The following is a 14066-nucleotide window of genomic DNA, read 5'->3' as shown; positions in this document are numbered from 1 at the left end:
CAGCGTGAGAAGTACAAGGTGTTGGGTGAGAGCGTGAGAAATGGTTGAAATGCATGAGTATAGGGGTCCTTCAGCATGTTTACTGTGATTGCGCCTCCAGTAAGGACTCTCAGTAATATCCCCATCAAGGGGACACAATGGACATCACTCTATCATTTCAGTCACCTCACTTGTCTATTTTTACCTCTTTAATAGCTAGAAAAACTAACTTTGAATCAGTGGCTGCAGACCTGTTTCAATGGCAAACGCTCTCTCCCTTTTCAAGACTTCTATCAAGTGATTACTTTACAGTCTACTTTGCTGTTCTGGTGATTTCAGTGCTTCTTGATATATTTTCAAATCTAACCTTCTGGACACTGGCAATTCATTTGATACTCTATCTGGACAAAATGTCCGCCTTCTGGATAACTAAGGCCACTCACAGCATTGAATCTCACGCATGCTGTGAATATGACTGAATGGCCTGCTTCGATGTCCCAGTGTAGGCAGGCCTGAGATGGAGTTTTTCTCAAAAGAGTGAGTGGTATTTAGTTTCAAGTCAGTGAGTAAACCGTGTGTCTAGAAGGGAGGATGATCTGAACATTTAACCAGCATTTAGATCCGAGCATAACACTAAGATTGATTACCCAGATTGGCTGATTTGATAGCTGGTCTATAAATCAATAAACGAGAAGCTTATACATTCAGTGGGGACACTAAAGAGAGAGGAGAGGACGAATGCGATCCACTTTCTCTAAGTATTTGGGTGTGATTATACTTTAATATGCTCTAAAAATACAAATCTTTACACCTGCATTTTAAAATGTTCTGTAAATATGTTGGTCAGCTGGTGTGATGACTCAGATGGTCCACATAGGAGGGTTTTAGTCTTCCTCTGTGGGGAGGCCGCAGCAGCAGCAGGAAAACAATTCACGAACACGCCTGAAGAATCCACGGATGCCTCCTTTCTTAGGCTTTTTCAAAAGGTCCTGACTGACATCTGAAAATGACAACACTTTGATGATTATTCATACTCTGCATGCCACAGGAGAACACATATCTATCACATATCACATAATAAAAAACTATTTGGATGTCGAGGTCAGTAGGCCCACACTCACCATGGTTCTCCTCTGCCACGTCTCTGCACACATCTTCCAGAACCTTAATGGTCTAGAGACACAGAACCATGTAAGAGAACCGAAACAACATCTACTTTACAGTAGGAACCATTGACGTTATCCAGAATGAATAACAATACGTTGCAATGCCATTGAACATGATACAAAGTTGATACAAACCCCCCCTCCAAATATCACATTTTTCAGAACATCAATAGATTGTTGTGTCTCACCATGGGGTGATGGATATCAGAAGTGGTTGCTAGGACACAGCCAATGACCATGCTGGGTTTCTCATCTGAGAGTTCAGGCTCCACCTTGGGTGCTTCAACCTCCAGGAGGTTGTTCAGAGTCTCTTCTGAGAATCTGGATGCCGCAGTGGTCTTTGGAGACCTTGGGGAAGGCTGAACCTGGTCTGAGGTGACCTCAGTGATAACTGCCTTCATCACTTTATCATTGTGAGCCATGACTGGTTCCTGGAGAAAGTCCTCCATGGCAACTGCAAGACATCTGGCCTGGGCAGAGATCTTGGGGGCAGCCTCAGGAAGGTCGTCTTTCACTGTTAAGCCTTCCCTGATGTTGTTGTTCTGTAAACATAGTATAAAGGTTTACAGATTTTTGGTACATATTATATACCGTTTTTGGCAATATGTCCCAAGGAAATAGTGAGATGTTTAACTTTTGAAATTGCAGCCATTACATTATCGGTGATAGCTCTAGCTGCTTTCAGGAGAAGGTCTTTCATGGATACTTCAGGGGTACCAGCTGTGGTGACGATTTCACACATCTGGTTGGAGAAGTTCTCCGGTACATCAGTCCCCCAGTCCCCCATCTTCAGCAAAAAGAGCATTATTTATTTACATGTGCCACAGGTGTCTTGAAATTGAACACATGCCAATGCCAGAAAGGCCTTATCTTGAGATCTATTCACATTTATGTACTGTATGATATTAAAACATTTTCCGTTATTTTTCGTTAAAACATATTAAAAACATGACACAATAACAATACCTCCATATCATCCACGATATCCGAAATCATAGAACGAGTCACAGCCAGACCATCAAATTCTGTGCTGTCGTGTCCTATCAGCTGGAAGGATGTTAAGGCATGCTCAAACTTCTGGAAGATGGCAACCACCATGTTTTTTACCACTCTGTGAGTGATGGATCCCAGTGCTGAGACATCCTGGGGATTGAGCACAGAGCTGGCTGCATCCTCCACAAGCCTGAAGACATCTACAATGGCTGCCTTGGCCCACAGTCCCTTACTGGAGGTGAGGCCTGGCTGCTCAGAGTTGAACAGTGATCCCCATAGCAGCTCTTCTCTGTCCTCCAGGAGGCAGTTGAGAGTAACTGTCACCAACTCAGGGACCAGCTTCTCAGCTCTTTGGAGCAGCATTGATGTGCTTGGCACCTGCTCATTTGGAGACCCTGCATCCCCAGCAGGTAGAGAGGAGTCCATTTCGCCCTTTGTGTCATGGATGGTGCTGCACGCAAGGTTGGAAAACAGGGGGAGAAGGAGATTCCTGACCTCAGTTTCGGCTGATGGCCTGATCAAGCACAGGAATATCTCAAGTCCCTCCAAGGTGACCTAGAAGAACGGGAAAGAGAGAGTGCAAAAGAGAGAGGGAGAATTACAGTAAGAGAGACAATGAAATGGTGAGAAGTCCATTCTACCAGGATTTTCCCGGGTGTCTTATGAGAAAACTTATGATGTTGTCTCATAGCCTACCTTCCTCCCAAACTGCTTAGAGAGACGTCGCTCCTTCTCCAGTTCTGTAAAGACCTTTTTCTCAATCCCCTCCATCATAGGACGGCTGAGGACATGACGAGGTCTACAGAAGTGGACATGTGTGACTGGACACACATTTTCAGTGAATGTGATAAAATTGTAAAATGTGAGAAGCGTAAAGCTTGCTTACGCTGGTCCGAATCCTGCCTCTCTCAACAGAAAATCTTTAATATGCTCCAAGTTGACCTGGTCAGAACATGTCCCAGTTTCTTGAGGATCAAGAACTGTCGCATGATAGTTTTCTGCAAGATACATACAGAATTTACTGGTCTATGGGAATGGTTGTAATGATACTCATACTACCAATCCAATAGTACAATATTACCTGTCCTGTACACAAATCCATTGTAGGATTCATCATCAAGAAGATGAATATTGCCCTAGAGAATTAGATAATAATAATGTTTAGAATCAACATTTGTTACAGAAATTTTAAGCATTATTAGATCAGATGTAGGCCTAGAAGTAGGCTACATATAGAAGATTTGAAAACAATCTGTAATATTACGGAAATCCAACGAAGGCCTAGGCCAACCGACCACACGCAAGTTGTGTTTAGCGTGATAGAGAAAGGTGGAGCCTGCCTGAAAGATAATCCTGCAGGCTAGGTTAACCAAGAATAAAATATCACGAACCGACTCGAAATGCCTCAATTAAAAAGTCAAATCTTAAATAATTGTGTGTGAAGCCAGAGTAGTCATAAGTGCGAAAACTACATTAGTCGACGGGTGATAAGTAGCGTTAGTTCGTTGTGTTAGGCTGCCGTATTTCTCTGGGTTTTAATTGTCGTTTGACAAATGAGACCGCGCAACATAACATATTATTCAGTGTGACATGATGTGACTAATGAGAGTACTTACCTCACACTATAACTAAACGGGGCCGTTGATTGGGGTTACTTTTTTAGATAAAATAGAGTTAGCGCACAAAATAGGTTGTTTAGTGGTGTTGATTTGCCAGTGAATGAGTTTACCGCATGTATCAAAGTTTTAGATGCAGTTTTTGGAATGTTGAGTAGGCTAACATTGTGACACTTTTATTATGATCCGTATGGCCTGATGTAGCGATAATGTCGACATTTGTGGATGTCATTATGTGGATAATCTCAGTTTTCATTTCATACAAATATTATATAAAAGGGGAAAAGCATGAAATATCCTGATTCCTCTGTGTTAATTGATAAGTGTAGGTATACGTGCAATTTGTTTGGCCATGAAGTAATGGTTCAAATTGTATATTTTTAAAACAGCTATGCCTTGTTCACTACCACAGTGTATTACAAAGCTTATTTAGGATACCATGAAGTGAGATGGTTGGATAGGATTCCAAGTACCTCAACTGAATAAAACATAAATTCATCAAATTGTGATTTATTTGGGGTACAGATACCCCAGAAGATTCTAGGGGTCCTTTGGCATGTTTACTGTGATTGAGCCTCCAGCTAAGGACTCTCAGTAATGTCCCCATTGAGGGAAACATTGACAAATGTGTGGACAAAATGTCAGTGTTCTGGATACTGGCCATTCATTTGATGTTATACCTGGACAAGAAAAGTTTTTGGGATTCTGACAGAAAGACCGGTTTCTGGTGTTCTTGTCAATCCTCCGCTTGTGAAACATAGCAACTTTATGTTGGACAACTTTATTACTCTGAGGGGATTTACTATACAAAAAGGGCCAGAACTGTTGTGTTTTGTAGATAAGACCATGCTACATCAAGCCATCATATTGGATTTCTTGCATCATGAGTGTAAAAGTTGTTTTTTGATTCTGATTGTTAGACTGTTATGTTATGTTATGCTAGGTTGCTTGTGTTGTCTTGTCCCAAGAAGTGCCCAGTCTGACCTTGTGTTGTTCTTTGCACTTTACAATAAAACTTGAAAATGTACTGCATTAGACACTGTAAAGTCCGATTCACATTGATAGTCACTCACTGGCAAATGCACAGAAACACAATATTGTTTGTGGCTCAGTGTGCTGGAGTGTAACATCTGTAACTCTCAGACTAGTCGTTTAAATCTTGATGCACACAGATCTTTAGAATTCAGCAGGGTGAAATGTGCTTTTACAGTTCATTTAACCTTTCTTTATTTACCTGTGTTGAGTATCCATACTGTAGGAACTGCTGCTGTGGATGTTTATGGTGGCCACAGTAGATGTGCTGATGCCTACTACCATAATGCATTGCTGAGACATTGCATTGTCCAAGAATCCAGAGGCGTTGTCATCAACACTGATGGATGTTTGCATCTCTAGTATTGAGTCATTAAAACTACTTTTATCATTCTTGAACTTATTGGTACCAAATTAAATGGTATAAAATGTGCTCTGTTGCCAATAAGTAGCATATGTCAACATAAATAGAGTTTGACATGATGTCCAGGAAAGTCATTGCAGCAAGCAGTTTAGCTGTAGCCTATCGGATTGTAGGCTACAGGTTGCTAAGGCTTTCCCCTATAAGCGAGGGTGCACCAACAATGGACAAGACTTTGTTAAAACATAGACATGTTTTAAGCAATTGGCATTGCTTGTTTGTACGTTTTAACATTTTAATACATTTTAACTTAAATTAAAATGGTAGGCCCTTACAAATAATAATATGGCTAAATTATTTGTTTTATTTTATAACTAGCTGTAGGCTATTAGGCCTACAACTCAAACCTCTCATGGAATTAATGTTATCCACCAAATAATATCATTCATTAGTTTATTTTTGATTTGGATAGCCTATATAGAAAGATTACGTTTTTTTTCCTAAATCAATTATAGATTAAATATAACATTTTAGGCTATGATTGTAAATTTCTTGGGGCATAACTTCCCCAATTTGGGCCAAATCCGAATTGCAATGTTGTTCAATGAAGCTTGTTTTCTTTTGAGTGGGTGTACGACTATTTGGGAGGGTCTGGCAAGTGTCGCTAGTGCAACCCCCGGTAAGATTCATAAACCTAAACATCATTGATTATTGTCTGAGTGCATGCTATTTTGCTCTATTCTATTATACTATCTAAATGCAGCGTTTAAGATGGTTTCGCTTTTAAGCTATTCATCATCCATCAAATAACAAAGACTGTATGACAGGCTGGGCGACATCCATATTGCTAGCCTAGCTAGCTACAGTACTAGTCTAGCTAGCCTAATTACTGTAGTCCATTTACAATACTCCTGTAGCGAGTGATAAAGTTAGATTTAGGCTAAGATTTATAGATTGAGGCTATCATTAAGCTAAAGCCTACAAGAACATACTATTGTATGTACTATAGTACTATATACTAGAGATAGCTCTATATAGAGCTATAGCTCTATCTCTATTTAGAAATAGACTGTCGTTAGATGCATACAGTATCCCGAGTGTGATTTGCCACTGGTCATAGGCTTTCCAGCTAAAGCTATAGATGTAGTTACATTTTCCTTTTACATACAGACCATCTATGGCCAATAATACATCTCTTTCCTAAAATGTATGTATGATGACATGTAGCCTATTCCAATAAGATGAATTATAGTTAACGTTTCAGAAGACTCATCGCATTTGGGTCACTGATTTAACACAATTTGAATCATGTACAATGTTTCTAGCCGGGGTCAAGCTGATTGTTTATGTTTAAATAATACAATGTTTATGTTCAAAAACTTTTGGTGTGTCAAACGTTGTTCACAGCAGCAATGTTTCTTTAGTTTGGAAGTTGCACATGCAGTTAACACCTGAAAACAGATGAATGTGTCACGTGTTATGAGGTAGACGGGATTTTAACCTGGAACCAAAATGGACCTTAAACATGCAGCATGTGTAATATTTCCTTAAGGCTAGATCATTTAAATAGCTATTATTATGTTATCCAAATTATTGCAAAATATACAGGCAATTCTAATGTTTTCTAAAGTGACTGACAGTCAAAATTGGCCTACTGTAGAGAGACATATTTGTAATTTCAATTAAAAAATGTTATCAATCCCTAGGTGTGTGCAGCCTATTCTTGAGGTGTTGACTCTAACACTGGTCTGATCTAATCTTTATTTATTACGCTGTCCTTCTTCAATCAGCTACATACAGAACTAACCCTCAACATGAGTGTGCAGGCTGCTCCACCGAGCTATGCGGAAGCCACAGCAGGAGACAAGGAGCATGTAGGGGGGACAGTGGTCATGCCCTCCTATGGTGCCAACGGGTTGCCACCCATGATGTCACCACCTTCTGTCCCCTGCCATGCCAGTTGGACCTACATGCACCCTCGGCCCAGTGAGTCTTTCTGTGGGACTTTCTGCATGACTTTTCAGAATGTAGACTTTTCAGTCTACATTTCAGCAATCCCCTGCCCTCTGTTTGTGTCATCATTCTTTCCGCTAGATCCGGGCTACACCAACCACTGCCCGTCAGATATTTCCTCCCACTTATCTGATCCCAGCACAAGCAGCTTAGATGGAAACAATTGGGAGGATAAAAACATCCGCCGCATGTTCATACGCAAGGTGAGAAATATTAAAATATGTTTTACAGACTACATCATATAAAGCCATTAACAGCTGACACAGAAATTGGCTTTGATCTGAATTATTATTAATTATAACGATTCATTATTACATGTGGAATTGGTGTTTACATTTTTACTTTGTTTAATATGGGTAACATGGGCCTATAATCATGTTAATTGTTCTACTACAAAAAAAGTGCAAAGACTTTGCTAATGACTTCTTATGTAAGATTGAAAATATCTATAACTCCATTGCTCTTGCTCAAACATCTGATTCTCTAGAGTTGTTATCTCATCATTTTTCGGTTCCTGTATTCTCAAGTTTTACTGTTCATTATGATTTTAATTCTAAACTGCTCTTATGCTGTGAGCAAATGTAATAACTTGTCTGTGGATGCCGGCTCAATTACTCCTGCCAACCAAGTGCAGAACCTGGGTGTACTCTTTGATGCACCACTTGTGTCCTGACCCACACATCTTCACGTCAGCACATGACCACTGTTACACTGCCTTCCAGTCCAAATTCTTGAATAAGCATGAGAAGGTCCTTCTGCACTGCTATTAAACTGTTAAACTCAGAAATACTCATTCACTTTGCCATTTTAGGAATTGGCTAAAACATGTTACCTTTTTAATCAGGTGTTTAATTGTTAATTAATTGTGTCTGTTCTTATTGTTATTGTATATAATGTTTTATAATTGTAATTTTTACCGTACTGTAGCACTTTGAGTGCATGAAAGACGCATTACAAATAAAATGTGTTAAAAGTGTTATTATGCATTGCAATTTAACATGTTTTGTGAGAAAAATACTTTCTCTCAGAATTTATTTTTCCAGCTTTGCGCTTAACCAACTTAAATTAAATGTAACTATATAAGCATGTTGCATTCATAAAATTTTGTCTTATAGAGGTTTGTCTTTTGTCAGTTGAGTGGTGCCAGGGAAACTGGTGAATTAGTATGTTTAATATTTCCTGGTTCTGTCCTACATAGGTGTTCTGCATTCTGATGGTCCAGCTGTTTGTGACTTTTGGTATTGTGGCTCTCTTTACATTTTGGTAAGGACAACTGCAATACTTAACGTACTTAGCTTTCTGTCTTTTAATCCTTAAAAAGCTCCTTCCTGTAAATTATTTGACCATATATTGACCACAATATTTTCTTCTAATACCTGCCTACAACAGTGAGCCAGTCCGACAGTACGTACAGTACAACAGAATCCTCTACCTAGCATCCTAGTAAGTGTTCATTCAAGTCATTATAATGAGATCCTCAAGGAAGTCAGACTTAAGTTGGGCCGTATGTCATCAGATTGACTGAGATCCTGAGTTGAAAAGGTTAGTTAACCTTTAGTTTCACATGTATTCCATGAGGAATCCACATCTTCTCAGTAATAAGGAACATAGTTGTGTTAGGCAGGTGATATCTGAATTAACAAAGGAATATTGTATTGAGTTCAGAATGTTATGCTATGTATCAAGTTGGTTAAGAGGATCCAAAAATAAAGCATGTTCCTCATAGCTGCCCAGATAGTCCTAGGCTTCTGCCCTTATGGGTTGTAGAGTGCGGACAAAACAGTAGTAAACGCAAGAATACAGTTATATACATGTATATATGGAAGGTCAGGACAATATTGATATATATTTTTGTGTGTCATCATTGCAGGGAAATTGCACAGTTGCTGAATCTCAGTGCTGTCATACTGCATGTAGTGACACTATTGTATCTCTTACAGCATCACCTTCATGGGAACATATCTGGTGCTTGTCTGCAGCACTAATGCCCGGTAAGACAACAATGTTTTTGACCAGATATCTAAGTTACTCTTTCATCCCTTTTTCTATGTGTTCTTCTTAACTCAACTTTTATTTTCTCAGACGACAGTACCCTACAAACCTCATTCTTCTGAGTATCTTTGTAAGTGTCTCTTGGGGCGTTAGTTGCTATTGAGAGGACTAACTCCTCAAGTAACTCTGTAGTTGAGGTAAACTCTTTCTGGACTTGGAAATTGACAGCAAACCGTTAAACTAGTTAGATTATTTAAGGTTGTTGTGTTAGCGTTTCTTTTTACCTTTTGTTCTTTTTTTACAGACATTAGCTATGTCCTACATGGCAGGGATGCTGGCCAGGTAAACAATTACGTGTGTGCATGTGTATGTTGCTATATTTGTCCTCATTCTCACTGAGGTATTTAACATACAGCAATCTTTCCTCTTTGCAAACAGCTACCACAACACTAAAGTGGTGATGCTTTGCATTGGTATCACTGCCCTAGTGTGTCTGTTCATCACACTGTTCTGTTTCCAAACTAAGGTGAGAGCGTAAATAGCCAGCATGTCTAAGTATTTAACACACACACTTTAGCATGTGTTGCATATATGGACTTCCTTAAGTCCGTGACCCATCAGCATCACCCAGCTCTTGGTATATTATATTAAGGTATATTATTAGCTGTTCTCCACCAAGCTCACACTACAAACTCTTTGTTTCCCCGAGAATTCAGCTGTGGATCAGACAAACTAGCGTCAGACCACAGTGCACTGCTACTAAGCTTTGTTGGACTATAGATATAGATCACTATAGCAGTTGTTTCTCCCAGCTGATTTTCCCCATGGTCATTCTGCATATCACTGTATGAATTGTTTGAAATGTTGTCAGTGCTTTTGAAGGCAAGGCGTCTTACGTGTTGACCTAATGTCAGTGTTTCTTTTGTTTCAGTTTGATTTGACATCTTGCCATGGTCTGCTGTTCTCTTTCATGATGGTGCTCATGATAACAGGGCTGCTGCTCCTGTTTACTGTTCCCTTTGGTTATGTAAGCAACTACTCCACTCACATTCCTTATTGATTTTATATATATATATTGCAGACTTAGGTTAGATGGTAGGTGTGGTTGTATAATTTTTATTCCAGTTTGCTTTATTGTCACACCTCTTTTAGGTGTATCTCCTAGGTAGAAGTAGATACTGCAAACTAATTTGATTTGTTTTTAACATCCTCAGAAGGCTGGTGTGGAGAAGATAGTTATTACATAGTACAGAGGAAGTTATTCAATTTTCAACAGGAAAATGCAACGTCTGTTTCGTTTAAGTTTCTTGTGAACATCCTCTCATTCACAGATTCCTTGGTTGCAGACCATGTATGCTGGACTTGGCGCCCTGGTGTTCACATTGGTTTGTATAATTACTCCTTTACTTTGAGTGTATCATGATCATTACAAATCCAAGTCCCTGGGTCTCTAAATGTTTTTGTCTCTTTCTCTCTCAAGTTCTTGGCGTTTGATGTGCAACTGTTGATGGGAAACAGACGTTACTGTCTAAGCCCAGAGGAACATGTGTTTGGAGCCTTGTGTCTCTACATGGATGTGGTCTACATATTTTTCTTTCTCCTACAGCTTTTTGGCAGTCAGGAATGAGCAGAACCTCAGTGAAGTGTTTTTGTTTCAATGGCATCCCAAGCAGATAAAAAACTGATATACATGTTCACACATTTACAGACACACATTTAAGGTTCACATTCTGAACCTTAAAGATAAAGTGACAAGCACATTTAATTTGTGAAAGTATGGGCTTTATTTACATTTCTGGATTTTAGGGTAAAGACAAATGGATTATGTGAAGACAACTTGAAATATACTGTGGTATTTAAACCTTTATGTCTACTAGTATTGAAACAGAGATGTATGCGTTTCTCTGCCTCTGACCTCACAGAAATGTTCTTACACTGATAACATGCACACACATACTTAAGTTGTCTGCATTGCACTACTGTCTCCTGCAATATTATACTCTTATGTTTCATGTTACCTCCTTCTTGTGAATCACCTTCTACTGGTGATTGAGCAATGCCACCCAATCACTGACTGTGGTGGGAGAGGCAAACACAACTGCCTTTTATAGAGTTGTGGGTCAGTACTTTCAATTGTTTAATCTCTTTTTCCATCAGCTGTGGACCCAATGTAACGAGTAGCTAGCTAGGATCCCATATATGTTTAAGTCATGAAATTGGTATATATGTTTGTTTTGCGATGTTTTCTTAGTTTTTGGTATTGGTACTGTATGCAACTTTTTCTCATCCTTGTTATTGCTTTATACACCTACCAGAAGACAGTGCATGCTTTTAACGTTGATGTACATTCATGTTATGGTACAATCTACTTTGACGCAATGTTGTCTGACAATTCTACCCAATCAACTATTTTAGGGTATTTATATAAAAATACAAGTATCAGATATTTACGTTATGTGGACCTACAAAAGAAGTACTTAGGGAGCCATCATTGTTATGGTAACAACATGAGTGCTTATTCAGGTGCTGTTTACCAGCATTTTAAACCATTATTACAATATTGTGTTTCTAAGTTTTAAACATTCAATACGTTTTTGTAAGATATTTTGTTTTAATGTTGGTTATTATTACAAACAACAATCAATAATTGATCTATGTTCTCTAATGACCAATTTTCTTCTCGCAAATTTGATTATGTTGATAAATATTATAAATATTTATTTTTCCTGTGGTTTACACTATGTAATGCACTATACTCAATAAATGAAATCCCAAGATAATGAGATGGTTGACTATGATATATGTATGATACATAAGTAGGTATATTAGTAATGTGCTTTGTGTGTTGTGTCTCTGTTAAGAGAGCCTGTATGAGAGTATGATCTCATATTTTTTGCATTAAGGGCTTCTGTCTCAAATGCCCTTCTAAACCTATATTTTACTATTTTAGGCCCTCAACCTGAATAGTAAAAAATGAGAATAAATCTATACTCTGTTTTGTGAGATGTTATTTTTCTGTTTATTTATGAAATAAAGTAAGTTTGTGATTGTTTATTGGTGTTTCCTTACACAACTGTGAACAATGAGCGCTGCAAAGACAGAGAATGTCTAGACCCACCTCATGGAGGGTCTTGATGAGTTGATTCAACCTTTCCAAGGTTCGAAAAGAAGTCCAACCTGGGACAAGAGTACACCCCTCAGGAAATCCCATCAATCCAATAAACCAGCTATAGAATGTATCATCAAATGCATTGTTTTCGGCCTGACAGTAATCTGCGGTGACAATGTCTACAATCGATTGAGAATGCTACATGGACAGCCCAGGCTCCAAGACCTTCCTGCAGATCAAAAGCGAGTCAGATCAACAGATAAGTTGTGTCCGCATTACATCTATGTGTAAAGCTCTGACACGGGAAGGCTAACCAGGAAAGGATTAGTATCCACTGAGCCAGGACATACTGGGCTTCACAACTCATGATCAACACCAAGAACGTAGGCACCGAGGGTGACATGCTTTTCAACTACATTCATGGAGCATTCCACTTAGGTCTAAGACAGGCCAACACCAACCCTCAAAGGCTAAGCTTAAAGGCTGTTGTGGCTCTGGGAGCCACAAGGATCCCCTGACCTGGGCCAGCAGGTTAGGCCTCAGAGCCAGTTGCCAAGCAGTTCACAACGATGCGGGCTGCAGACGACTGAATGAAGACCAGGCCAATATGATGCGATCAGCATCAAACAATGTCATGGAAGCTTGATTGAGAACCTGCCTCCTCTCTTTGGAAAAACAATGTAGGTTGAATAAAGACCTACTCCAGACATTCAAATTGCTCTAGCCTCCTGATTGCACCCTTGGAGACATTTTCAACCAGATAACCAAGAGTTGGCCGGATCTTAAAGGGAAACCATAGTAACCCACCTCTTTCCATTTGGCCTTTGGTCCAGAAGCAACTGAGGCCTGGGACATGAGGGTCCACCATGTTTAGTTCTATTAGAGGACCAGTTGTCATGTGGCATTTCTCTTTTAGAGGCAACATGCCTGTTAGCCTGTGACCTCTTTTTGACAAGGGGCGCGTGTCATTGTTTATGTGCATGCGGGAGAGAGTGGTGGTCCAGCCACCCAGTTGTAGGGGGAGGCGCTCAGACGCTTGTTGCCGATGTGAAAAAGAAAACTCACTCCTCAGGCATAAATACAGTTCACCCTACCTTTTCGTTGGCAAAACTGGTTAGTGGTCACTCTTGCGAGTCAGAAGGCCTGAGTTCGAGTACCAGTGTGGGGGAAGACCTAGGAGGAAGCCAACTGATGAGCAACGCAACTACCCCTGTTAGAAGCATCAATCATCTCAGTGTTTATCAATTCTTTCTCACTTTCTCAGTTTGCAACAGGATGCCATCCATCTCTAGGTTACTAGTGAAGCTTGGAGTTTATTCTGCCACCTGCAGGATCAGGGGTAGCGCTGGCAGTAAGCTGATTCCAATATATTAACTGTTTGTTCTGGCACCTTACCAGCCTCTCTAAATCAGAGTAATAGAGACTGTGGACTAGGAGTCATCTTGCTGCCAGGGCGTCCACTGGCAGTGTGTAGTAATGTAGTGGTGACTGAGTGTGTGACCCCTGTCAAAATGGTCAAATTAATCTGAGTGAGAGATCTGTGGATCAGATGAAAATAAGCAGCTGGCAAGGAGATCTCCTGGTGGCATTCTGTAAAAAGGAATGTGGACCATTGTTCTCTATCCCTTTTTTACTCCTTGCTTCTTATTCTCAGAAGAAGACCTATTCACCTGGCTGCTACTTATTGCTCATTCAGACTCAGACATACCCAGACCCAGACCCAGACCCAGACCCAGACCCAGACTCAGAATCAAAGTCAGACTCAGCCCCGGCTTAGGCTTCTCCTTGCTCTTCTTTCCCTCTTT

The 14066-nt window shown here is 39.8% G+C and overlaps 1 protein-coding gene across 1 annotated transcript; it reads left to right on the top strand.

Moving 5' to 3' along the window:
* Positions 1-5764: 5764 nt before the first annotated feature.
* Positions 5765-12198, top strand: faim2a (Fas apoptotic inhibitory molecule 2a). The gene is made up of 12 exons (XM_047027613.1): positions 5765-5826; positions 6938-7133; positions 7242-7363; positions 8359-8423; positions 8550-8603; positions 9101-9151; positions 9243-9282; positions 9457-9494; positions 9591-9678; positions 10084-10179; positions 10484-10537; positions 10633-12198. The coding sequence occupies exons 2-12, from the start codon at positions 6962-6964 to the stop codon at positions 10777-10779; spliced, it is 927 nt and encodes a 308-aa protein (XP_046883569.1). The 5' UTR covers positions 5765-5826; positions 6938-6961; the 3' UTR covers positions 10780-12198.
* The last annotated feature ends 1868 nt before the right edge of the window (positions 12199-14066 follow it).

This window comes from Hypomesus transpacificus, chromosome 10, assembly GCF_021917145.1.
Source record: "Hypomesus transpacificus isolate Combined female chromosome 10, fHypTra1, whole genome shotgun sequence".
Taxonomy (NCBI): Eukaryota; Metazoa; Chordata; class Actinopteri; order Osmeriformes; family Osmeridae; genus Hypomesus; species Hypomesus transpacificus.
The sequence above is the reverse complement of the archived record's forward strand: the minus strand, read 5'-3'. Positions and strand labels throughout refer to the sequence as shown.